Source organism: Musa acuminata, chromosome BXJ2-8, assembly GCF_036884655.1.
Source record: "Musa acuminata AAA Group cultivar baxijiao chromosome BXJ2-8, Cavendish_Baxijiao_AAA, whole genome shotgun sequence".
Classification (NCBI taxonomy): Eukaryota; Viridiplantae; Streptophyta; class Magnoliopsida; order Zingiberales; family Musaceae; genus Musa; species Musa acuminata.
The window spans coordinates 43,359,043-43,384,914 of NC_088345.1; the positions used below are offsets into that span (position 1 = coordinate 43,359,043).

Genomic DNA, 25,872 nt, shown 5'->3' on the forward strand with positions numbered 1-25,872 from the left:
AGCTTCTAAACTTGCTTTGGAGGAAGATGCCATTTAATGGCAGGCACTGTGTGGCCAAGAAGCTCACCACCATCTCCCTTTACTCTTAACCAAAGAATAGATTTAAAGCAACCTACCTGCATGTGTTCTTTCACTGCTCCGAGCTAATTATTGTAATGGTAACTGTTGCTGCAGCTGCTGCTCTCTCTCTCTCTGCCACCGGACGGCATGCATGAGGCTCTTGGAGAGGTGTTGAGATAAATAAAGAAGAGTAAAACCCAGAACCCTCTTTGGATTCCCCATAGATCTTCTAAACTGCACATGCTGTCTCCGCCTTTACCACTCCCATAAAAGCTCTTTGACAACAGTGTCTCTCTCTCTCTCTCTGTTTTCTGCTTGGCTGTAGCGCACCCATAGCCTTTTGTCTTCTGCCTCCTCTTTTTTTATTGTTTTTTCCTTTACTCCAAAGAACTCTTTTTTCTTCTTCTTCTTCTTCTTCATATAAGGGCTGAAAAAGGCCTTTTTCCTCTCTTTTTCTTCTTCTTGGGAGGGTTGTTGAGCTAGAACAGACACACACTTCTTGAGCTCTCGAGTAGTCGAAACAGGTGCTATTTCTTTCTCAGCCTTTTTTTTTTTTACTTGCTTATGATTTTTCTCTCTCTTATTTTTTTGTCCCTCAAGTTTCTGATATGCTTGATGGTTTTAGTGGAAATGAGATATCTGTCATTGGTAGCTTTAGATCTGTACTTTTAACTTTTATTTTGTTGGAAGTTGGAGATCAACCCAAAGTTCACTGTCAATTAGATAATGCTTTGCTCCCTCATTTCTCCGATCTTCTGTTTTCTTCAAGGCACTCAAAGTAATAAAAATCTCGGTTGAACTGATTGCTTTCCATTTTGTGCTATATGATTTGAAGTATCAACTATTGTAGATTGTCTCGTGAGATTGCTTGGCTGGGAGGAACTAGCTATGTTTGTCTCCGTGAGTTAAAGAGGCAGATTGTACGAATGCTTTAGCTTGCCTTGAGGTTTGTTGTTCTTAAAAATGAGGCACTGCTGGTATGGTTGGATTTGTGGATTCATATCTGTAGGTAGAAATCGCCCTAAGAGAAATCCATTGGTAGAAATCACCCTATAGGTATTTGGATCAGGAAAATGGTAAGATTTATCTTTAAGTTAGCAGTCAATTTTAGTTTCCAACATTCTTTTTCTTTTTTTGACTCGAATGAGATGTGTGTCTATAGGTAGAAATCACCCTAAGAGAAATCGATAGTAATCGGATCAGGAAATTGGTAAGATTTATCTTGTAGTTACCAGTCAACTTTAGTTTCCAACATTCTTTTTCTTTTATGACTTGGATGAGATGTGTGTGTTTTGGAGGCATAAAGAAACATCAGTTCAGATACCTCAGTATGATGAGGAGCTCGGCTTCTGGATTCTTTGCACATGTTTCGAATCTTGTGAGAGCATATTATTGTTCTTGACATCCACCTCACCGCCAAAATTTGTCCATGAACTTATAATTGATTAGTTCCTTTGTTATTATACTTGAAATCTTGGCACTAAATTTGTATACTGTGTATTCTCTGAGCTGCAAATTCGTGAAAGATGATTTGTATCTTATCTGCCACAACAATTTGCCATTTTCTCTGTTTCTTGTCGTCCTATTTGTGGACCTTACTAAAATATTGAATTTGGTTGTTGAAGTGGCAATCATCATCGGAGTACGAATTGTGAAGTTTATTTAGCCAGATGCGTACTGGAAAATGGGAGAAAATCGTGTTGCTTCTTATTTTTCTGTTCTCAAGTGCATCAGGTATTATACTTCCAACTCTACTTTGTGAATTGTGAGCAACATTTGATTTTATTTCAGAATAGTTTTGCAAACACTTTTGAAGTCCTAGATTTTAGATCATTTGACGTCTACTCGAACAAGATTGCATGCATTTCAGGGTCACTTTGGTTTGTTTCTCTTGATTGATTCTACATGGAAGTTCTTGGTGTTTCCTTATTGGTTTGCAAAGATATGAATTCTGTGTTTCTTTGGTGAGAATTCTATGTGCTTAATGTTTTATTTCCATAAATGTTCGTCTTATGGAGGTTGTATGGTCACTTTAGAAAGAAAAAAAAATTAAATCAGCATTTGGTAGCTCATGCCTCATGTTATTATTTTTCCAAAATCAAAATATCTTCTTTATGTCAATTAGTCAAGTGTATAGGAGACAACTACATAGAGAACCTAATTTTATTCACCTCATGTTGATGGCATTCAGTTTTTCTCTGCAACTCTTCAAGCTTTTAGAATTATTGCATTTGTTTTTCAAACTAGAGCATTCTACGTTCCTCTCATTCTATTTGTAGCCTGCTACTCTCGTTTGCTGTCTGCTTACATTTTGAGTTGATGATCTCACAAATTTTTAGGTGCATTTATTGGGATTAATATTGGCACTCAGATGTCCAGCTTGCCATCGGCAGCAGAAATTGTGTCAATTCTGAAAACTCAGCAGATTAAACACGTACGCTTGTTTGATGCTGACCACCAAATGCTGAATGCTCTTGCAAACACTGGAATAGAGGTCACGGTTGGGGTCCCCAATGACCAGCTGCTACGAATAGGAGAGTCTAGATCAGAAGCAGCTAACTGGATAAACAAAAATGTAGCTGCATTTGTTCCTGCGACTAACATCACTTGTATCGCTGTTGGCAATGAGGTCCTCACAACCATCCCAAATGCTGCTTTAGTTCTTGTTCCAGCTATGCAATTCCTCCAATCTGCTCTCGTGGCAGCAAACCTTAACTTTCAGGTCAAAGTTTCGAGCCCACAGTCGATGGACATGATTCCCAAACACTTTCCTCCATCGACAGCCACCTTCAACTTATCGTGGAACTCCGTAATGTATCAGTATCTTCAGTTCTTGAAGAATACAGGATCTTCTTTCATGCTAAATGCACAGCCTTATTATGCTTACGCCAAGGGACAGGGCATTTTCCCTCTAGAGTATGCTCTTTTCCGGCCGCTAGATCCGAACAATCAGATTGTGGACCCCAATACAAATTTCCAGTACACAAACATGTTTGACGCGATGATTGATGCTGCTTATTACTCCATGCAATCACTCAATTTTTCTAATATTCCGGTGACCGTGATGGCCTCGGGGTGGCCATCGCTAGGTGGAGCCAGCGAGCCAGAAGCCAATATTGACAATGCATTGGCCTACAACAGCAATCTTATCCGCCATGTGCTAAATAGTTCTGGCACACCAAGCCAGCCAACCACATCCGTTAGCACATATGTCCATGAGCTGTTCAACGAGGATGTCCGACCTGGCCCTGTTTCTGAGAAGAACTGGGGGATATTTGCTTCAAATGGGACTGCTGTGTACTCTCTGAAATTTGGGCATCTAGCCGAGTCTAGTGCAGAGTCGACAGGTTTGGTTGGAGTTTTCTGTGTCGCAAACTCTAGTGCAGACTCCAATGCGCTGAAGAAAGGGTTGGATTGGGCTTGTGGACCTGGTTCGGCAAACTGCACAGCCATCCAGCAAGGGCAACCGTGCTATGAAGCCGACAATCTCGTAGCTATTGCCTCCTACGCATACAATGACTACTACCACCGAACTCAAGCGAGTGGCGGTAGCTGCAACTTTGGTAACACAGCCATGATTACCACGACCGATCCCAGTAAGTTCCTTTCACTTAAAATGGGTATACGAATATAAATGTTTTCGAATCACATTAGAAGGCTGAACACCGTTGGAATGGGTATCGAAAGGAGGCATTCACAGAAACAAGAATTCATATAGATAGGTTTTGGTGACTCCACCAAAACCTATCTATAATCATTGTATTATTTTTGCAATCACTATCTTTTTGTCCTAAAAAATGGTTCCGATTATCATGAGTAGACTGTTCCAGTTAGCGACAGCAGATATCATCTCGATGTAAATTCGATAGGTAGTTTATTCATTGGAACATGCATGCACATATTTCGACTGGATTACTCGTATCTTTCTTTCTTTCATTCTCAGTTTAACTCACATTCGTTTGCGACCGAAACCCTAATATTGCCATTTCTTCTACCCGATTGGATACGTTTGCAGGCCATGGCTCATGTATCTTTGCTGGAAGGTGAGTGATGAGGGAAATATTTTTTTAAGTTAATTTTGCAAAAAGGTTATACATTTTTGTGGTTTCTTATAACCATCGGTCGCAATTGCAGCTCAGGGTCAAGCACCAGCTCGACCGAGGGTACGACACCCAGCGCCTTTGGACCGGTAGGCGCGCTTAGCGGGACTTCGAGACTGCAGTTTGTCTCCTCTGAGTTTCTAATCGCGTTCCTGTTAACCTTTCTTGTTTGACATGTAAAATTACATCGAATTATCGCTTCAGTTTTGCCAAGAAACTGAAAGAATGTTGTCATTGCAACAGCCAACCGATGGTGAGTTTTTAGAGTCCATTCGCCCATCCGTAACCCCAATTGGTCCTTCTACTCGTGGTACAAATTTTTTAGAGGTCTGGATTCTTCTTTTTCCACTTGCTGTCTTGTTGATCTTGGACTCGCGATCAAGATGGGCTATGCACTTTCAGAGTAAATGTGAGACTTAAGCAACCAAAATATTTCATGGTCATTGATTGCTGAAACATGAGAAACTTAGACATGTCTTTACTCTCTAACTTTGTTGTTCATCTTTTATTTGATGTGTAGTTTTTTTTCCCATTAGTACTGTAAAGTTGAAAATTTTCGGAATATACTATTGCGGGGAAAACCATAATTTCTTTCGAATTTGGAGTAAATTTGGCAAAGGTTTTTCTGATCATATGTCGAAGAACATTTTCAACAGCATGGAACATTTTGATATATGGGTTGATCAAAAAACGCAATCAATTAGCTGCAATGGTACTGATGGGAGTGTCATGAACTCATCATTATCCATTTCCGAAGTCAATTAAGTACTTACCTAATTGAGATCTCAAATCAATTCAAGAAACCTATTTGACGATTAACTATCTGCAAAAGAGTCTTTCTTACGTTGTTGACTTGAGCATTAAAAGAGGCAAACGGCTTTGACGATCTTCATGTCAAACATGATCGATCTATGATTCCCGTGAAGGAGGTTCGGCTGGAGGACGTACCGCGACACCGACCGCCGCCGCGTCCACCGCCAAATGCGTCTCTCATGGATGCATGTGGCTATCCGCCGTGCCGGCGTTGTGGTGGCGACGGGACCCACATCACCCGTGATGAGTCCGTCCTGTGTCTCGTCCACACATTCGTGACGGTGGCCCACCCACCGCCACAAGTTTTTTTGGGGTCCTCTTTGTCCCGTTTCCATTCCCTTCTCCGTCCGATTTCACCCGCCGATAACACCCAACCAACCGCGTTCCGCCACGTCCATACCCACGGAGAGGTCGGGAGACGGCAAGCGCGGGGCCCAGAGATCTTGTTCTTTACGAACGCCGTTTGCCTGCCTGAGGCGAGACAACCGACGCACCGCCACAGGTAATTGGTGGTCCTTGTTCCCGTTTCCGGTCTCTCCTCCGTCCGATTCACCCGCTGGAGTCGATTGCGACCGTTCAATAGCACCACCATCGCTCATCCATATTTACGGGTGCCGCATCAACCAGGCGGGTCCCTCTGTTTTCCTGACCATATAAGCCAGCGGAATTCGGCCACGTCATGGATTAGGTGCAAATGCTGTCTGGAGTCAGTCAGCTAAACTCGCGAAGGGCCGGGAGACGGCCATTTCCGAGTACGGAGGCCACGCCAGGCTCCACCGAGGGTTTCTTTCCCCACCCTCTTCTCTCTCCTCTCCTATCGCCATTGCTCGCCGTCTAAGCCGCGGTTTCTTCTTCTCGCGGGAGGGGAGGGGGCGGGAAGGGGACAGCGACTTGTCTGGTTGGGATCGAGGGGCGGCGACATTTAGGGTTGGGGTTCCGATCCTGGGTTTTGGGCGGCGTCTTACTGGGCTGGTAAGGTGGTGAGGCCAAGATGAGCGTGAATCCCATGCCAGCTTCAGTCACCCATGGGAACTTGGACGAGCAGATCGCTCAGCTCATGCAGTGCAAGCCGCTCTCCGAACAGGAGGTCCTCTTATTCTCTTCTTTTCCTTCCTCTTTTATTCTACCCCTTTGATTCCTTCCTTATTTGGTCGGGATGAAATCTTTTCTCGTTTTCTTGTGGATTCTTGCGTTTATTTTGGCTGATTAGAGGATGACCGGGTGTTTCTTGATGTGAAGGCTGGGTCATGTTGAGCGACCTGGGAGGCTGATAGATGGGCTCTGTGGTTGGACGTGGGATGATTTGTTTGGGGAGTTTGGGGTTCTTTTTTTTTTTGGATTTGGTGGACATTAGCGCTGGATCTACTTTAAGTTTTTGTTTCTTTACCTTTTCTTTCCAGGAATTAGATGTGTTACATATGTTAGATCTGATTCGTTGGGTATAACGTGTTCATGGATGGTATGGAAGAGATATGAGGTTCTTCAACCCATAGAAGTGTCAGCGTTGACCTACTTGTTACACTTATTAATGATGAACCTTATCCGAAATTGCACATTTACTTTGCCATAGATATATTGGTCTTATCTGTTCATATATCAAATTTAACTTGTGGTTTCTAACTTCTAACTGTACCCATCGAAACCTTAATTTATGGTGCGCAAGTCCGAGATAATTTAGCTCATGCAATCTTGACTTACCTCAAATTTGATTTTCATCTGACACAAAAAAACTCGGGAGAAAATTTCAAGGTGTTAAGATGCCCTCGTACTTTTTTGTACCATCTTTTCTGAAGCATTGAAATTCCCCATCGGTTCTTGTGCTCCCCTTTGAATATGCTATAAATTAATCTGACATGATTTAATAAAAGATAATGTGTTTAATGATTGTGATTCAAAATATATTGAGCCTTGTAAAAACATAAGCATATCTCATCCGGTGGTTGCTCCATGTTCTGTGTCATGCCCTTATCATCTCAATTTTTGATGCTTGTAATAATCGTCATTAGAATTTATCATTTGAATGCTAATCATTTTGCAGCCTTTTATCTGATGCTAGCTTATTGTGCTGATGTCTTTATGTTTTAATCATGCAGGTGAGGATGCTATGTGAAAAGGCGAAGGAGGTTTTAATGGAAGAAAGCAATGTTCAGGTAGGCATTATTGCTCCTAAGATGTTCTAATAATTGAGCGCAGCAGGCCTTGGCAAAGCATAAAGGCTGCTTTGGCTGGGTCCTGATGGAGAAATAACCTCTGCATGCATGGGTTGTATCTTCTCCTACCCAGACCTTGTGATGGCAAGAGCTTCATACACTGCCTTTTTATCTTTCTCAGAACTTGTTGATTTTCATCTTTTTCACTTTATGAGTGATACTTTGTTTAAATATGACTCGCTTTTGCAACAACTGTTGAGATTATATGAGATGGCATAAACAAGTCTCGTATATGTCATAACCATTGAGATTATATGGGATATTATACTTATGTATTGGAGAGGAAACTTGATAAATGTTATTGATAGAAAAATTACCTCTTTCATGAAACAAAATTCAACGTGAATGTTTTGATCAAGGATTGACGTCTTGCATTGTTACCCATATTATTCTTGAGTTGGTGCAGAATGATGTTTTGCTGTGTGGTGCAAGTGATGGACACATGCCAAGTCATGCATTAGAGCTCTTGCATTGCAAAAATTACACTTGTTATTGTGTGCATCGAAATGGCACATTACAATCTGTACCAATATTGGCACACACAATGCAATAGCAGAATGCACATCAGTACTCTATTCTATGGTTTGCTGATGCAAATGATGTAACATTTTGCTGCTTTTAAATGTACCTTTTAATCTTTCCCTTGTCTTTTAGATAAAGCTGCTTTTCAATTCTTTTCTCAGCTTTCATCTCAAATTGTCTAGCAAGTTTGATATTTTTTAAGGCTATTCTTGAAGTTAACCATAAGCACAGCACTACACAATTTCGAATTAAAATTACTATAAATATTGCATGTGATCTAGGTACTTCCATGATTGTTAATTCATTTTGGCTTCAATTTACTGGCATGTGAACCAAATTGCAGCAAATTAAAATGGAATGGAACTGTATTCGTCTTTCCATTTTAAATTTTGTTGAAAGTTGAAAGAACTCGGCTTCTAAAGTTGCAGAACTACTAGACCAAACCCGTATACTACTGAACCAAAATATTTTTACACTGACTTTTCATCCTCATTCCACTTGCCTTGATTTTCCTTCCTGAATCTAGCCATGGCCCATTGCGGTGGGTGCACCCTCTTCTCTCTCTCTCTCCCTCCCTGCACTCGATGCAGAGGGCAATATCATCTCTTTACCTCCTTTTTATTTTAAATAGTTAATAATTTTGATATTTACATCCTGCTAACAATTATTTGGTTGTCAAAGTTTTCAAAATTATGTACGTCTACTTCAGTTGCAATTTGATTTTAGCAATTGGTATACACTAATTTATGCCCCACAGGACAGTGATGGTCTGCTGGTGATATTTTCTAATATGTTATGATTAAGATCATTGTTTAATTTTTTTTTAAATATATTACTGCACTCTTTCCATTTTTTGGTACATTTAAGAGAAATCAACCCATGAATTTTATCGTGAAAAAAAAATTGCATCGATTAGAACTTGAAAACTGAATATTGGCACCTTATACTTTCTACAACCGATTCTGATTTAGGATGGGAAAGTGGTTTCTTGAAGAATCAGTTACGCAAAGGCAAGCGGTTCTAATGATATGTAAATTATTTTTTAGTTTTATAATTATTTTTGGCATCTGGACGTGCACAAAAGATTGGTGTTGATGGGATGGCAATGATGAAATATAAAATAATAAATAGGTAATATGAGAAAGAAAAAGTGAGGTTGTATGGAAATATTGAAAGTGAGACCTAATGATGCACTAGTTAAACTGGGTGACCGTTAAAGTAAGTGGTGCAAGAGAGGTAGAGGACAGAAGAGAAGCTTTGATAGACTCCTGATAATTTTAGTTTGACCATTGATGTTGATCTCAACAGAACCCTAAATAGTCGAGATCTTAGTTGTTGTTGTTGCTGATTTTTTTCTTTTGTTCAAACAAGATTTTTCATTTCCCTCTGAGAACTGTTATTAGAAGCTTTGTTTGTTTTGTTGTTTTGGAACTAAATCTTGCTTTGCATTGCAGCCTGTAAAGAGCCCTGTGACAATCTGTGGTGACATTCATGGGCAATTTCATGATCTTGCAGAACTATTTCGAATTGGTGGAAAGGTACTCTTTTATATTCTTATATTCTGCAGAGTATGTTCTGATGTGATTTTCGGAAGTGATGAATTAAATTTGATCAAATAACTCTGATGATTATTTAATCTCCTAAATCGGTATGCCTTGTATATTTGATGATCATTGTTTTTATTCTTCAGTGTCCAGATACAAATTACTTGTTTATGGGTGATTATGTTGATCGTGGGTACTATTCTGTTGAGACTGTAACGGTAAGGAAAGTATCTTTTTCTCTTTTTATGCTCCTTTGAATTTATAAGTTCTTACAGTCATGATATTGTTGTATCAACCTCCAACAAGTGCACAATCCTAGTTAGTATACCATTGTTTTCTAAGAATAAACCCACTGATCCAGTGGCTGTTTTGTTGTTACGCTAAGTTATAAGCTGTTCTCATATGCTTTATCAAGAAGAAGTTAAAAGTTATGCATGTCCTGCAATCATGCTTTATTTATGTGTATCTATATCTTCTTAAGGTGTCATGCCTAAATCTTATGGGTTCAAAAATACATGATAAGGCCATATCAGTTAAGATGCAATAGTTTCTCCCTCGTGACCTAGGTGACCATGGTTTTGAGTCCTGGAAACTACCTCTACTTGCAGGGTAGGACCGCATATATCGACTCTTCCTAAGCTCCACATTGGTGGGAGCCTTTTCCACTAGGCTTGCCTTTTCTAACACCTAAAGCAATGATTTAAATATTGCTGGCAGTCCCCCATGACAGTTGATCTCTGAATGGCAGATTTTGGAGAGTTAATTTCATGTTGACAAATAGCACAACAAAGAAAAAGGAGGGGGAAACAATTTGATGCCATGAAAAAAAAAAAGGGGGTAATACTACTGCACATCTTGTAGTTCTCTCTGACAACAACAGCTCCCGTTCTTCTGGTACCCTTCAGCAGTGGGATGTGACAACATGTGGTGGACTTCTGTAGATCTTGGAGGTCAACATTCTTTCTTTCTTCTATGCAGAACAACTGAGAGAAGTAGCAAACATGTCAAGACTATGACTGGATTGGTCCATTTTAAGAAGTTTTGACCATTCTGACTCGTAACTACTCAAGGGGCTTCACACATATTTTGCCCTTCAGCTCTGTTCTGATATTCAGGTCTTTGAATTCGGCTGGAAGGGGAGTTATATGCAAGGGGAGTTATAAGCACACATATGAAACCATTGTTAAAAACTTAAAATAAGAATGTGTACTATTGACCATGACTTAATAAATGATATTTTATAAATGGATAACTAAGTCCAAGAGGAATTAAGCTTTAACTTGTTTGGAAGCTATAGCATGAAGATATTGCAAGTTGATGTGGTCTATAAGAACTCACTGTACTTGTAGATTGTTGTCATGGGATCCATGTCTTTGGATTATTTCACTGAGCCTTGACATAATACTGATATGCTAATTAATTTATATTATCAGCTTTTGGTGGCTCTCAAGGTGCGATATCCTCAGCGAATCACCATTCTCAGGGGAAACCATGAGAGTCGTCAGGTATATAGACCAACTTCTGGTTGTTTATTTGCATTTTTAAAGTTTAAGATTCTTTTTTAATTTGGCCACATGGTCCATTTTCACATAAAGTAATTTCATATGACTGAGTGGATGTCACTTGGACATCTTTCTTGCCTTCATGAATTACTGGTACTTTTTCACTTACTGTTTTTATTGGTTATCATGCTGATGTTTGTGTATGTTGTAATTTCACATCATTTAGTACGGACTATGCAAGTTTATAACTTTATTTGATGTGATTGCAGATTACTCAAGTTTATGGATTTTATGATGAATGCCTGAGGAAGTAAGTCCTCCCTTGTTATCTTTTGGTATTGGTATTGCTTGTCTTTTCAAATCCACATATCTCTCAGTAGGCAGAAACTTTTAAGGCTTTCTGCTTTACTTGCTCTTCTACTGATCCTTCTCCATCAGTGTATATGTACAATGTGCTTAGGTTGACACAAATAGAATTATTATTACACTATGAAGAGGATCAATGGTTGTCATTTTTTCATATGCATCAAATGTGTTCTTTTATTTGAGGTTAATTTGCACTGTTGCCAATTTGTTGCATGTCAGTAGTTTTTCTTTTGCACAAATTTAACTTTGCTTATTTTCTATAAGCAGGTGAACTAAGTCCTCAGCACTGCCTTATTATTATTACACTATGAAGAGGATCAATGGATGTCATTTTTTCATATGCATCAAATGCGTTCTTTTATTTGAGGTTAATTTGCACTGTTGCCAATTTGTTGCATGTCAGTAGTTTTTCTTTTGCACAAATTTAACTTTGCTTATTTTCTATAAGCAGGTGAACTAAGTTCTCAGCACTGCCTTCAGGACTTTTTTTTTGTTCATACGAATTTGTGTTTTTGAAAAGTGATTATCGTTTTATTGCATTAACACTGATGATAATTGATATGAACAAGGAGACCAAGTAGATGGGATACATATGTTCGTCATACGGATATATTTTTTCCTTTTTTTTAGTTTTCTAATGGTGACATCAGGACATAAATGTTCAATATACTTATACAGAGGGATTAGGTGCTTTGCATATGACTCTGCCGAGATGAAAGGAATATTGTCGGATTTGGAAATGTGTTATCTAAAAGCTTATATTTATTTCCTGTATTTTTCATGCTTTTATGATAGTGTCCTTGGAATAATAAAAATGTTGGATTAATATTACAGTGGAAGAAACCGAATGCAGTTTAAAGAATTCATAGTATTTGGGATTAGGATCGAGATGATCCAGAGCCATTATAAGAATAAAAGATACAAGATACAAAATAGAAATACATAATCATGAATTTATTGCTTTTACCCTTTCCTTAAGCCACAGAATATTACATGTGCTACTAAAATTTAGCTGTCTTTTAATTGTGCAGTCTTTATTTATTTTTTTTTGTAATTAAAACTTTCTTCTAATTGTGCAGTATTTTATTTTTTGTAATTATAAATTTTTTCTTACCTTCCACGTGTGGGTATGTATGTATGTGTGTGTATTTTTTTGTCTAAAGGTAAATTGTATTCATCCATTTATTCATTTATATAATGCTAAGAAATTGGGCCATGAATGATTTAATCTTGCTGAAGCCCTGAGAAGGAGACAATTAAAGATTTGTGAAAATTGATGCTTAGAAGCTAGGATTTTAATTTCGAATAATATGGTCAATAACGGGCAGTACGTATCGGTCCGCCAGCAAATCGGTACGCGGACCGCCCGCTACCAGGCGGTATCATTGATTGGGGTTGTTTTCGCCCCGTTACCATCCTAAATCGGTCGGTGACGGTCGATTTCGACCGTCACGCCCGCTACCAGATGGTATTAGTTGAGGGAGAAGAAAGAAGAGGGAGAAGAAAAGGGAGAACCTAGAGATCCGACGTCGCTCTCCCTCGACGATCCCGATCCGTCATCGCCCTCCCTCGCCGGACGCCGCAGATGAGATGCCGCCTCCTCATCATATGAGGCGACGAGGCCTCGGCATCGTCGACGACTTCTCATCCGCGTGGGGAGAAGAAGCCTCGGCAACGTTGCAGGGAGAAGAAACTAAGCGTCGTCGCCTCATCACCCTTTTTTGCGCGGGGAGAAGGAAACCTCGGTTTCTTCTCCCCACGCGGGCAGAAAAACGAGGTGATGTCGCCCTTTTTTTTAACATATATATACACACACACAAGCGGTACACCAAAATGAACCGTTCGGTATACTCGTACTGTACCATACCGAGCTGAGCTCGATATTCTAGTACGGTACAAAATTGCAAACCTTGCTTAGAAGTTTAGAAGAGAAATGCCAATTCAGTTTGTTGACTTGTTGAACCAATTAAGGTGTCTATTCTTAGTGTAGCTTTCTAGTGCATAGCATGAAGTATAACTGTGTTCACTCCACCCAGCTTACTAAAAGAAGACAATCTCAAAAAAGGAAAAAGTACATACATATATACCAGTTAGGCAAAAATTCTTGCATTTTTGTACCAAAAATTTTACTGCTATGTTCGGTAGTAAAACATTTTGAGAATAAGATGTGAGGTGGGGTTGATGTATAAAAGATCCAATATTGACAGTTTCTTTCGTTTGAACATTTCATCATGCTTAAGATAGATATTCACCTTTGTAATCTGGGTTCAACACTGTCACTGTTATCAAAGATACAAATCCTATTACTTCTATGGATGACATTTTGAGAGTGCGGTCATGATCATGCTGGAAACTGAGGCAACATGTCATGTTAACCTTCTTGTTTTACATTTGAACTCCAGGAATCTTGATCAACATTCATTAAATTATATTTCATTATTTGTTGCAGATATGGTAATGCAAATGTGTGGAAGACCTTCACAGATCTTTTTGATTATTTCCCGTTGACGGCATTGGTTTGTGCTCTAACTTCCAAATTACTCCATATTTGATGTTTAGTTTTTACAATTTGTCTTGAAAGTAGGCTTTCTGTAAGCATTATAATCCTTCAGTTATGATAGGAACGTACATGGTTTATATTTTATGATATGAATGGTTTAGATTTATAATTTCAGATTTATAATCCTGTTAGTTGCTTGGCATCAATGTGTCTCATTTGAATGTCAGGGTTATCTGTCTTGATGAAACTGTGAGTTTCATTTGAATGTTGTTTAGGGATGATTTTTTTTTTTTTGTGGGCCAAGGACTGGTTGGAAGGGATTATATATTGGCCATGTCAATGATCAAGATCCCAGATATTTAGCCTATAAGCGTGTTTCTTGAACTTCCAAGCTAAGGTTTGACAATATGCTGCCAATTTGACCTTATTTTTTGAAGCTGGTACCTTATTCCTAGACATATAGTCCATACAGGTGAACTTTACAAGAAACATAATAGACTAAATGGGGTGAGAGGATCTACCATGTTGGTTGTTTAAGCTCATTCAAGGAGAAACCCTCTAGAGTTGCACCAGCATTGTAAGAGTCTAATTGAATGAAGTAACAAGATTTGTCATGAAGTAACAAGATTTGTCATGAGGACCTATATTATCTTAAAGTGGCAAATGAGTCAATAAATTCAGGAAACAGCCTCCATATTCTACTAGTTGTATGAAAGAAAAGTTTTACCTATTTTTTTTATGCTTCACCATAGGAATACTTAGCATCTCACAGTGTGAAGAAGTTTGAGAAGTGTTTTGAGTTTTCAGAAAAAAATCACATCGATAATTTATTTTACCTAATGGGAATCAGTCTTGTGGTTGTGATACTCATTTCCTAGTTAAAAGTAAAAGTGCACATAATAATGCATGCTAATGTAGGGGCTATAGGAGTTGCTCATTTGGTTAGTAGGGCCTTAAATGGTTTTGGACTAAGAATTGATCAAAGGCATCACATTTTTGTATATGACATCTCTTCCTATTTTCATGTTTGCACACAGCTATGTGAATTCTTATTGTATTACTTATTCGCTATCGTCTTCAATTCTATCTAATATTTTATTGTTTTATGTTTTAACAATTAGGTGGGTAGAAATTTATGATTTTTTACTTTGGCTGCCACTTTGGGAATTGTTCAAGTGATTTGCACATTTTGTTCAAATGGAATTTTTTCATTACTGTAGAGCTCTTTTACAAATTAATGTCCTCTTGTGATAATTGTTTCATGGTAAATTTCTCTATATTGTAGTCCTTATCATGTCGTGATTTCCTTTGTGGATAGTTGATCTATATATGACGTTATTTGGCACTATGATCCTATAGTTGATCTTTATATTGATTATTTCTCTATTAGTTTTAGAAACTAAAGGTTTTAGATTAAGTAGAACCAAAATTGAATATATAAAATATAATTTTCATGATTCTAGAAATGGATAGAATAATATAGTTAAATTGGATGGACAAAAAGTCCTTTAAGTAAAAGCACTAGGTATCTTGGATCAATTATTTAATAAGATGGAGTGATCAACGAGGATATTATTCATAGAGTAAAAATAGGATGGTTAAAATGACGAGGGGCATCAAAAGTCTTGTGTGATCATCGGATACCTTTGAGATTAAAAGAAGAATTTTATAAGACAGTTGTGAGACCAACAATGCTTTATGGATCTGAGTGTTCGGTAGTTAAGAAACAATATATACAAAAAGTTTGTGTTGCCGAAATGAGAATGTTAAGATAGATGTGTGGAGTTACTAAGAAAGATAGGAAAAGATACTTTTATTCGTGAAAAACTATGTATTGCTTCAATAGAAGATAAGATGAAGAAAATTGTTTAAGATGGTATGGGCATGTGCTTAGGAGATCTCTGAATATGGTAGTCAAAAGGGATGAAATAGTTAATGTTAGTGGTACGAGTAGAGGTAGAGGAAGACCTAAAACAATTTTAATAAAAACTATAAATAAAAATTTAAGTGCGTTGAATTTACTTAAACAAATGACATTTTACATATCTTAATGGCAGCAAAAAATCCATGTAGCTAACCTAAAATGGTTGAGACTTATGGCCAAGGTTCTGAATATCGTGTCGTACTGGTGTACCGATCAACTGTCGGTATGGTACATACTGAGTTGTATCGAGCATATCGACACATGATATACTAAGGTGTACCGATGTACCATCCGTATCAGTCCTCTATCAGATCGGTATGTACCGTCCGTACCAAGCAGTATAGTACGGTATTGCAAACCATGCTTACGGCTTTGTTGTTGTTGTTATTGTTTATTATTTACTTACCTAGCCAATTTTGTAGGCCTCTTAATGCCCTCGGTGGCTGTTTGACCCTTGCTCTTCTGAAATGAATTATATACTTGTTCTAAGCATCTTCATTTTACCAGGTTGAGTCAGAAATTTTTTGTCTACATGGTGGATTATCTCCATCCATTGAGACTCTTGATAGCATACGAAGCTTTGATCGGGTTCAAGAAGTTCCTCATGAGGGGCCTATGTGTGACCTTTTGTGGTCTGACCCTGATGATAGATGTGGTTGGGGTATTTCTCCCCGTGGTGCTGGTTATACCTTTGGCCAAGTATGTTGCTCTGTTTTTTTTATTTCAGTGCTTTTTATGGATCTGTCTTTACCAAGTAATTTTGGATGTTTCAGGATATATCCGAGCAATTCAACCATACCAATAACCTTAAGTTGATAGCCCGAGCTCACCAACTGGTTATGGAAGGATATAATTGGGGTCATGTAATTATCTAAACTATAGTGAATTTTTTTTATTTGTGCATTTCTGTTTTGGACATTAAAATGTGAATTATATTAATTGGGTTAAACAGGAGCAAAAGGTGGTAACCATATTTAGTGCACCAAATTATTGCTATCGTTGTGGGAACATGGCTTCCATCATGGAAGTCGATGAATGCAAGGGGCAGACATTTATCCAGGTGATTATCCTTGTTATCTTCTGTCTCTCTCAACAAACTCAGTTTAATGGGTCAAGTATTGTGCTTTCTTAAAACATTTGTCTGTTATAATGCTCGTGATAACTATCTGGGAATTTCATCAAGCAATTTCTTGTCTTAAGATCCAATGGTCTCTGGCTTCACATGGGCATTTCATCAAGGCAATTTATTATTTTAAGATCCAACAGTCTCTGGCTTCACATGGGCATTTCATCAAGGCAATTTCTTATCTTTAGATCCAATAGTCTCTGGCTTCACATGGCACTCTTAATATCCAAGTATTTTGACGAGGTCCATCCATATGATTAGTGCAAACGAATCATATACTTTGTGTTTCACGCCCAAGTTTCTGTAGGTTACCTCACAGGACGAGTTACATCAGGTTAAGATTTTTAGCTCACTGATCTTGTTCTACTTCGTATCTGAAACAAACATGAGCTAGCTTCCTGCTGAAGCTGGTCTATGTTGGCTGATGATGATTTAGGGGTGTAATTATTTATCGACATGTTTCTTATTAACACCCTTTTTTTCCTTGTTATCTTGATAGTCTCCTGTTATTTCAAACTCCATACCATGGTTTTAAATCAGTTGGAGCAGTTCGTACTGATTGGTATTGTATCAGTATGATCATGAACCAGTATGTGAACTGAGCGGTCTGGTTAAGGTATTGGTTCATACCAGACATCCACTTGGTACACTTATTGTACCTCTCAATATTCAGGCAACAAGCCTCTTTTCTCGCATTGGTCAACCTCTTACCCTCTTATCCCTATCTACTGTTTTTGACACCCATCAATGTTTTACCCTAAGCCCATCCAATATCAACCCTTTACGCCAGCCAACCTCATTCCTTTTTTCTTCATTTTTTCCTTTATTTTTCTCCATTAAAATTATCAAAAAATCTAGGATTTAGCCCTTTTTTTCTATGGTGTGGATCTCTCTCAAGCAAGCTTGGTTGTTTTCTTGAGATCAAGGTAATCCAAGCCTTGTGGTTCTTCTTCTTGTCCTTACCTTTCTTAAGGCTTATGCCATATTTGTATCTTGCTCTTTTTACATGCTACTTTGTGGCATCATGCTTTTTTTACATGCTACTCTGTGTTATCATGGTTTTTTTTAAGCATGCTAAATATGATACAGAGTGAATATCCATACTAAACATGCTAGAGATTTAGGCTAGACTCTCATCTCAATCGAAGTTTAGTGGCTACAATATGGAGGATCCACCTCATCTGAAAAGATTTTTATACGAGTCCTCTAAAATTAGGTCATTTAGCAGTTTCAAATGGAACTATTCTGCTTTCTTCTTGATTTACACAAGTTTGTGATCGTCTTTCGTATTATGCTTAAAGAAGCTGGTATTCAAATGCGTCTGCTGCTATGGTACGTAACCGAGGACAAAGGAAGCTAAAGCTGATGTTTCTTTAATTCCAGATTGTCAAGGATGTTTTAATTCTAATCAGATTGAGGATGACCAACTAGACAAGATGACTTGATATGAAGACAAATGCTAGATTCTAAAGCTAGATGTTAGGGTGTGATTGGGGGCCTTATAACATATCAGTCCTCCATCTGTTCTGCTGCAGGAAGTCAGTTTCTATCATCCATGCAACACAGTTAGTCTAGGATCAGCTTATCGTAATTAGTTGACCTATTAGCTGTCATTGATGGGCAATAGTTTGAGGATGGTAAGACGGCTTGCTCTAATTTCAATCCACGTGAGATCCAAAATGATTTCTGGGGAGGATGATGATAACAATGATGGTGGATAAGGTCTTATATTCCTGTGACACAGCTAGGTGGATGGTAAATAGAGGTGCATGAATTTACTCATGTTATACTTGGGTTGAAGGTTATGGTGCTGGATCCAATGGAATTATTTGTGTGAGGAAAACCAAGGTAAAGGGGAAGGTGGTTGATGACTTTGAGAAGGCGAGATGATTTAACTTGGATCGAGTTTGGCAGGATGAAGCTAACTTTATTTTTGACTTTTGCAGTTTTCCCTTTTTTTTCTTCTTTTGAGCCCTTTTTGGTGACGGTATGAGTTTTAAACTTTTCATATGCCTAATACAATTTCTGATCTGTCTGCAAATTTCAAAAGTCCATTCCAAGTAGTGATCATACCATGATCTACATACCTTTATGAGCATGCGGGTCTGACGAGTTTCTTTGTGCAAGGACATCGGCAAAAGAACCCCACATGTCCTAGCTTGATTTGATGCACCTGGTCAATACCATTACTGGTTGGACATATGGCTGGCATTACTACCAGACTGAAACTTTAAATCATGCTTCAGACGCATGTCCTGGAGTATTTATCCAATCAAATTAACCTGTTAGATTTGAACTATTACTTGGTTTCTGTTGTTGCCATTTATGATGTCCGAAGCTCCTCAAGTATAGAGTTACTTGGTTTGTTTCTTTTTAGATTTAGATAAGTGATGAAAGTTTTATTGATCGTTAAGTGAGTTTGTGTTTTGGGTTGCAGTTTGAACCAGCACCCAGGAGGGGAGAGCCCGATGTAACTCGTAGGACACCTGACTACTTTCTGTAAGCAGATATTGAAGCATTTAGTTGATTTTCTGACAGCAAATAATGCTTGCTAGATGAAGTTGTGGTTGCAGATATAATCTCAAGATCTCACAGTAGGATTACAATTTTTTATTTCAAGCTAATATGCTTGTGTGATCTTGAGGAAAAATAGTTTGCTTTGTCTAATGTGGTTGTTAGTGTTCAACCCTTGTTATTGAGATGTATTTGAGATACGTAACGGCTGGAGGCAAATGGTTATAATGCCATTGCCGCCGCTGCGGCAGCACATAAGTCGGAAGGGATTTGGTTGGTTCTCCCTCCCTATCTTTGTTTTTTGCACTTGTTCTCCAATTTTTCTTCGGCATTGGGTAGAGTGCTTGGGTGACTTGTAAGATATAGTAGGATTATACGCAGAGGTGGTGGTTTTAACTGTTTCCATAGGCAGATTGAATCTTGCATTCGAATGTTTGGTTGTTGTCCTGTGAGGTGCAATTTAGAAAAGGGGATAAGGATTATTTTGTCTTAATTGCCACATCGCTTAATTATTATTTGGTACACTTCAAATAAGTGGGTGGGCAATTCAATCCCATGATTGATGAAAATGTTTGGTTTCTGCTTGCCAAATTAGCACATGTTGATTTCTTTTATTTGTTTGGGGGTTTCACCTTTTAATCAATACTTGGATTTACAGGATGACTGGCAAATGCTGCAGATGATGAATCAATCCTCTAGACCACCTAGCCAACAGCTTACTACATATACACATTTCTCAGGCAAGGCATGCATGCGACCGTGAGAAACAATGACACCATATAAACTTTAGCACGAGTCCTCCCAAAGGACATTCGAAAGCTCCCTTTCATAGAAGTTTTCCTAAACTAATTCTAACAATTACACCATCTATCATGAACACACACTTATGGTTTCCAACTCTCTTGCACGCCACCACTTTCCCTCTTATTACCTCCCCTCGTCACTTAATTAGTTGCTTTATACAAAGTTCAATCAAAAGGAATCATTAAAGAAAAAACAAACCCCCCCCCTCTCTCTCTCACTTACCACCTGACAAACACAGCCCAAAACATAAAGAGAAACAAACAACAATTAAGAAACCGAGGATAAGCCCTACCGAAATCTAACAATTAATTGGTTAATTGTAGTGAGGATAAGCCCTGCAGTGCGGAACCAATTAGAGGGGAGAATAGTGAATGAGCAGAAAACATGGCCGGGAGAAAATTACCAACTACATGAATCCTATATCGTGTAGAAGCCTATCAAAAATATCTTCCTAGAAAGAAAGGAGGACTAAAGCTAAGCTGGTTGGAGAACTGTACGGACACTAATCCCAGGCGCTTGTCGCCACTGAACTGCCACTGTATCCTGAGGATGCCCCATAGGACCCTCCTCCATATCCGTAATCTCCACCGCCACCACCCCTGCTAAAGGTGGAGTCTCTCCTGAAGTCACGACCACCAAAGCGGGCTCCACCGGTTCTCCGGTGTCTGCCACTGCCACCATAAGAATGAGCTGTGGAAAAGCGAGCAAGCCAATCTGGCACCTCCTGGTTTGATTCTTGCATAAGTTCTGTCAATGCCCTTGCCAAAGATGAATTGCTCTCGTTGAAGAAAGCAGTGGCTCTACCTGTCTTTCCAGCTCTGCCGGTCCTTCCAATACGGTGTACATAGTCGTCGATATCATTGGGGAGATCAAAATTTATAACATGTGCCACATTGGGTATGTCCAGCCCACGGGCTGCTACGTCAGTTGCAACTAGAATCGGAGTTGCGCCACTCTTAAAAGATCTCAGAGCATGCTCTCTTTCCTAAAAGTGCACATACAATTTGTCAATAAAACACTTCCCAAAACAAAAACATAACAAGAAAGAACCATAGTGAAGATTTATTGTGGTAGCATGCAATAATTTCAAGTGAGCAGCAGTTTATACTTCTGGAACAACTGTTGTAAATCCCAACATGGAGCACAATATCAGTCAGTTCACCTGTAAGAAGGTTCACGCCCATCGATAGTGCATGCATACTTTTTTACATATTTTAAGTTCGACATCTCATGGACAATAATCTGTATTTTAAAATTGCATGTCATATCATCCATCAACCCCTCAGCATAATTAGCCAAATCAATATCATGAGTCAGAAAACTAGAGTTACGCCAACACAAAAGGTAACTGATATGTTATCAGATCATGATCAACTTGGATGTCCTCTTCAGTTATTTTCATGATTAATTTCAAACACGAGGATATTCAATTTGTTGAGATTCATACAAAAGTTTAATTCCCCAATTTGTTAAACACGAGAACCAATCAGTAAAGAAATGATAAAAGCTCAAAATTTGGCTTCCTTTTATGAAACGAAACTTAGTAAAGAAACTTCATAAAGGTCAATCACAAGGATCAGATTTTGACATCTTTGGAGGTTGAAAGTAGATGAGACACTATAGTCTTTAGTTAGCAGCTTATGCAGCCGCATATATTTGCTCACTCGGTAGACCACCTAGTATATACCATATGCTGTATCAACATGCAACAACTCTCATAATCAAACTATATATATATATATATATATATATATATATATATATATATATATATAAAGACAGGCAATAAAGACAGTAAAGACACTTACTGGATCAAAGGCAGGACAAATTAGACATCCAAAAAAAAATTAAAAAAAAAACTGAGCTAACAAGACAAATTAACTTGATCTTTCAAGTAATAATAGATTTACCTACCTGCTGAGTCCTATCCCCATGAATAGTAGTTGCAGGAAACCCATTCATACACAGCCAGTGTTCCAATGAATCAGCTCCTCTTTTTGTCTCCACAAAGACCAAAGTGAGTGCTTGCTGTGGCGATTAAAGTGAAAATTCAATCATTATAAAAAACAGATTTATGGAACCATAAAACATCACCAAGGAATATATTTACAGAAACAAAGACGACCCAAGGACCTCATACCTTATACACAAAATAAACACTTAAACATAAGTTGACAGAAGTTGGTAGAGCCAAAAAATACCTTTGAAACAGGCTTTGCCTTACCTTTCCATGGACGCCAGTATCTCTTTGGCCATGAAGAAGGTCCATAAGGTAGCTTCTTTTGTCTGACTCAGGTACAAACTCCACTCTCTGGACAATCAAATCAGTACTAGAACCAACTCTTCCAACAGCGAGAAAGATGTAGTTATTAAGAAAATCCGAAGCCAATCTCTGTGAAAATTAGATTTGTCACTGTAAGCATATTCAAATAATTGCTTAAAGAAAATGGGAACAGCATGATGGTATAGGTCAACAAGAAACCTTACTAACCTTACGTGAAAATATATTTTAGAGCTCAATAATTGCTAAAGACAAGAAAGGAGAAACAATATAGGCCAACAAGAAACACATGGCAAGGCTGAAGATCCAGGAAATAAACCAATGACCGACAAACACATTTATACAGAACAAGTTCCATTAAGGAATCATAATTTGTGCTAAACTCTCCAATCATGTGACATCAACATGGGAGTTCCAAATTGCAGCTAATATTGAATTTACTCTATCTTACAATCTCTTCCATCAAAAACTGTATAAATAATTTCATTCTACTCTGAATTATCACCTCCTATCAAGCAATTCTAGGTCAAAGATATTTTTAATAACAAATGTGCTAACTCTTTTATAACCCAGTAACTTTTCATTGCTCCCTCCACATTGTCCATAAAGTTAGTTACCAAACCATTAAAAAGCGATTATTCCTAACTGCTCTGTCCTTTTTACCTAAAACAAATTATCTATCCAGCAATGCTTCCATATCATGAAAGTATTTAAAATATAATAAAACTACAGATACAATGCATATACAGAACTTTACTCCTAATGTAATGACATAATTAATATTTTTCTCATGAAATTGAGTTTACATTATCACATAAATTTTGTGAGATATACAATTTCAGTAAAAAATATTTGAAAAATAATATCATGCAAATGTGTCCTGAAGACTATGGAAATACTCTGCAGTGCAAATTTCTGTCACGTTGAGCATCTGAATCAAAAACTAAATTCTTAATGTGTAACAAAGTTTAGCACCAACCCAAACTACAGATGATCGCCATGTATAACAAGAACACATTCACAATAAACATAAAAGATCTCCATGACTTGGTGACTGGACAAATCATTGTTTAACAAAGACGAAAGCCAACCTGTATCTCCTTTGGAAATGTGGCACTGAACAGCATAGTCTGCCTTTGACCTCGTGGAGGCATGTCCATTTGTTCAACAATTCTCCTAATTTGTGGCTCAAAGCCCATATCAAGCATTCTATCGGCCTCATCTAGTGCCAAATATCTAATATGTTGCAATGACACTCGAGCTCGCTCAAGCAAATCTACCAGACGGCCAGGAGTTGCCACAAGAATCTCAACACCCCTTTCCAAGTCCCGCAACTGCAAATATGTATGATCAGTGAAAGAGGCACAACCCGGATGAATGATGACAGGAAAAAAGAAATGATATCTAATGTCCCTTGTTACCCAACAATATTTATGTTTAATGAGAAAAGGCAAGTCTGATATAAAATAATTGAATAGGAAGCTCTATTTGAGAATTAGCACCAAATATCATCACGAACATTAATTTGTGATCATGTACAGGGAAGAAAAGCACTTAAAGCCACATTTTCACGTATATGTTAAAAAATCAGTCATCTTATTCTTCTCCTCACTGTGTGTTGTCCTTTTCTACCCTTTCCTTTCTTTCTCTCAGTATGTTTGATCCCACTTCCCTTTCCCTCATCTTCCAGTTGTCTACTTCCTATAGTACGCAAGTACTCAACACTTGCGTATTTTTGTTGTCCCATAGTATGTCAATATGGGACCTTTAGGACCTAATAAGGACCTTGTCTGACCAACTAAAATATCAACCAATAAAAAAGGGACCCATTTTTGTGAAGAAAAATAAGTTCTACCTCGTTCAGATGATTTCATTTGACTAATTATGGCTACCATACACTTTCCAGTAGATCATGATTAGGTGATCCTTGTGCAAAGATTTTTTAAATTGGTAAGTTACCCTAAAGGAATCAGTGTGATTCAAACTTCATCGAATATATCAAATCTTAATTTTTTTATTCGAGGAATAAATGAACACACACATAAATTTCAGAAAGAAACAACAGTGTGAACACTTGTTAACTATGATTAGTAAGCCTTGGAGTGATAACAATCAGACAGTAGAACAGCATAGGCAAATCTTTAACACAAAAGATGAAATAAGTACCTGCTGATTGATTGGAGCTCCACCATAAGCAACAACCACCCTGACACCAGTCTGATAAGCAAATTTCCTAGCCTCCTCATGTATCTAAGGTACCAAAAACAGAAACCAATAAAATAAAAAGTACATATATACATAAGAAAAATATTAATCATCATGGAACCACCGAAAAAGACAGGGTGTCCACATAAAAAGGATTAAAGAAAATTTAAGGCTGAAGCATACTTGGACAGAGAGCTCGCGGGTAGGCAACAAAATCAGTGCGAGAGGATAGACGGTTCTTGATCCCCTTTGCCTTGGTCCAGATGGCCCTCTCATGATCCCACTTATTATCGGGAAGCAGAAAGCCGCAGTCTTTCCAGACCCAGTCTGAGCACAGGCCATGAGATCCCTCCCTCCAAGGGAAATTGGGATTGCATGACGCTGGACAGGGGTTGGCTTCACATACTTGCACCGTCTAATATTCTCATTCAGTGCATCACCCAAATCAATCTCGGCGAATGTGTTTACAGGCGGGGGCACATTCTCACCGCTGGTCTCGACAGGGATGTCCTCGTAGGCATCAAAATTGATCCCGGAATTCTCCTGACTATCAAAATCGGCCTCAGTCGTATCATCATCGTTAGAAAAAGGGTTAGCCTCGCGCTCCCTCCGGTCCCACCCACCAATTCTTGAGTGTCGGCCACCGCCTCCACCTCTGCCTCCGGCGGAACCAGGACGACCGACGTCACGGATGGGGCCACCGCCCCAGCGGCTTCCACCAGCAGGCGAGGGGGCAGCGAAGGCAGGCGGCTGTCCAGCACCCGAAGGACCCGCGGCAGGAGACGGCGCGGGGGACTCAGAAGACGACTGACGGTTGCGTAGATGGGGAGGGACGTAGGCAGCACGGCCACCACCGCGAGAGGGCGCGACGGAGACGGCGGCAACGTTGCTGGGGGAAGCGCTAGTCGCGGCCGCCGAGCTGTCGGCCGTCGCAACTGCATCTGCCCATGAAGTTCGCATAATTCAAGAAACAAACGTTCAAGATGCTCAAGAAAGCAACAGATCGACCTAGATATCCAAGATTACACCACTTCTGGTACCACAGCAAGATCAAATAATTTCCTTTGGGAAAAAAAAAAAAATCAAATCAGCCACGGAGCAAACCAGAAGAGAAAAAAAGAATCGATCGCATGTTAAGGGCGAAGAGAAGAGGAATCAGAAGAGATCGAAAGGTACTTGCCATGAGCCCACTGGAAACCCTAGGAAGAGATCGGAGACGACGGGGGAAGGAAAGGATGGACGGGAGGTAATAATTTGGTCAACTTTTACACATAAGCCCTTGAATCATTGTTATCTACATACAATGTCCTTTAAATTGTATGTTATAAGATCACATATCTTTCTTGCGTCATAAAGAAAAGCGAAAGTTGTAGACGTTATTTTCTTTCCTTTCCCTCTTTT

General features: G+C 38.8%; 3 protein-coding genes across 4 annotated transcripts; 2 read left to right on the forward strand and 1 right to left on the reverse strand.

Moving 5' to 3' along the window:
- The first annotated feature begins 354 nt into the window (after positions 1–354).
- On the forward strand, positions 355–4,633 carry LOC103994646 (glucan endo-1,3-beta-glucosidase 4). Of its 2 annotated transcripts, none has more exons than XM_009415041.3 (5): positions 355–584; positions 1,686–1,794; positions 2,400–3,656; positions 4,076–4,103; positions 4,195–4,633. In XM_009415041.3, exons 2-5 carry the CDS (start codon positions 1,731–1,733, stop codon positions 4,331–4,333), a joined length of 1,488 nt encoding a protein of 495 aa, XP_009413316.2. In that variant the 5' UTR covers positions 355–584; positions 1,686–1,730; the 3' UTR covers positions 4,334–4,633. The 2 variants fall into 2 exon arrangements, 1 of the variants encoding a protein (XP_009413316.2); XR_672472.3 differs by having other exon boundaries at positions 397–584; positions 4,004–4,103; positions 4,195–4,228.
- A 1,149-nt stretch (positions 4,634–5,782) lies between these two features.
- On the forward strand, positions 5,783–19,540 carry LOC135619546 (serine/threonine-protein phosphatase PP2A catalytic subunit-like). The gene is made up of 11 exons (XM_065121655.1): positions 5,783–6,060; positions 7,067–7,123; positions 9,160–9,243; positions 9,396–9,467; positions 10,683–10,754; positions 11,021–11,061; positions 13,567–13,633; positions 16,049–16,240; positions 16,315–16,404; positions 16,494–16,601; positions 19,105–19,540. The coding sequence occupies exons 1-11, from the start codon at positions 5,965–5,967 to the stop codon at positions 19,168–19,170; spliced, it is 945 nt and encodes a 314-aa protein (XP_064977727.1). The 5' UTR covers positions 5,783–5,964; the 3' UTR covers positions 19,171–19,540.
- A 727-nt stretch (positions 19,541–20,267) lies between these two features.
- On the reverse strand, positions 20,268–25,766 carry LOC135619545 (DEAD-box ATP-dependent RNA helicase 37-like). Its single transcript, XM_065121654.1, has 7 exons — positions 25,652–25,766; positions 24,655–25,533; positions 24,433–24,516; positions 23,358–23,600; positions 22,210–22,377; positions 21,900–22,013; positions 20,268–20,970 (listed from the first exon to the last, which is right to left on the reverse strand). Exons 2-7 carry the CDS (start codon positions 25,429–25,431, stop codon positions 20,488–20,490), a joined length of 1,869 nt encoding a protein of 622 aa, XP_064977726.1. The 5' UTR covers positions 25,432–25,533; positions 25,652–25,766; the 3' UTR covers positions 20,268–20,487.
- Positions 25,767–25,872: the final 106 nt, after the last annotated feature.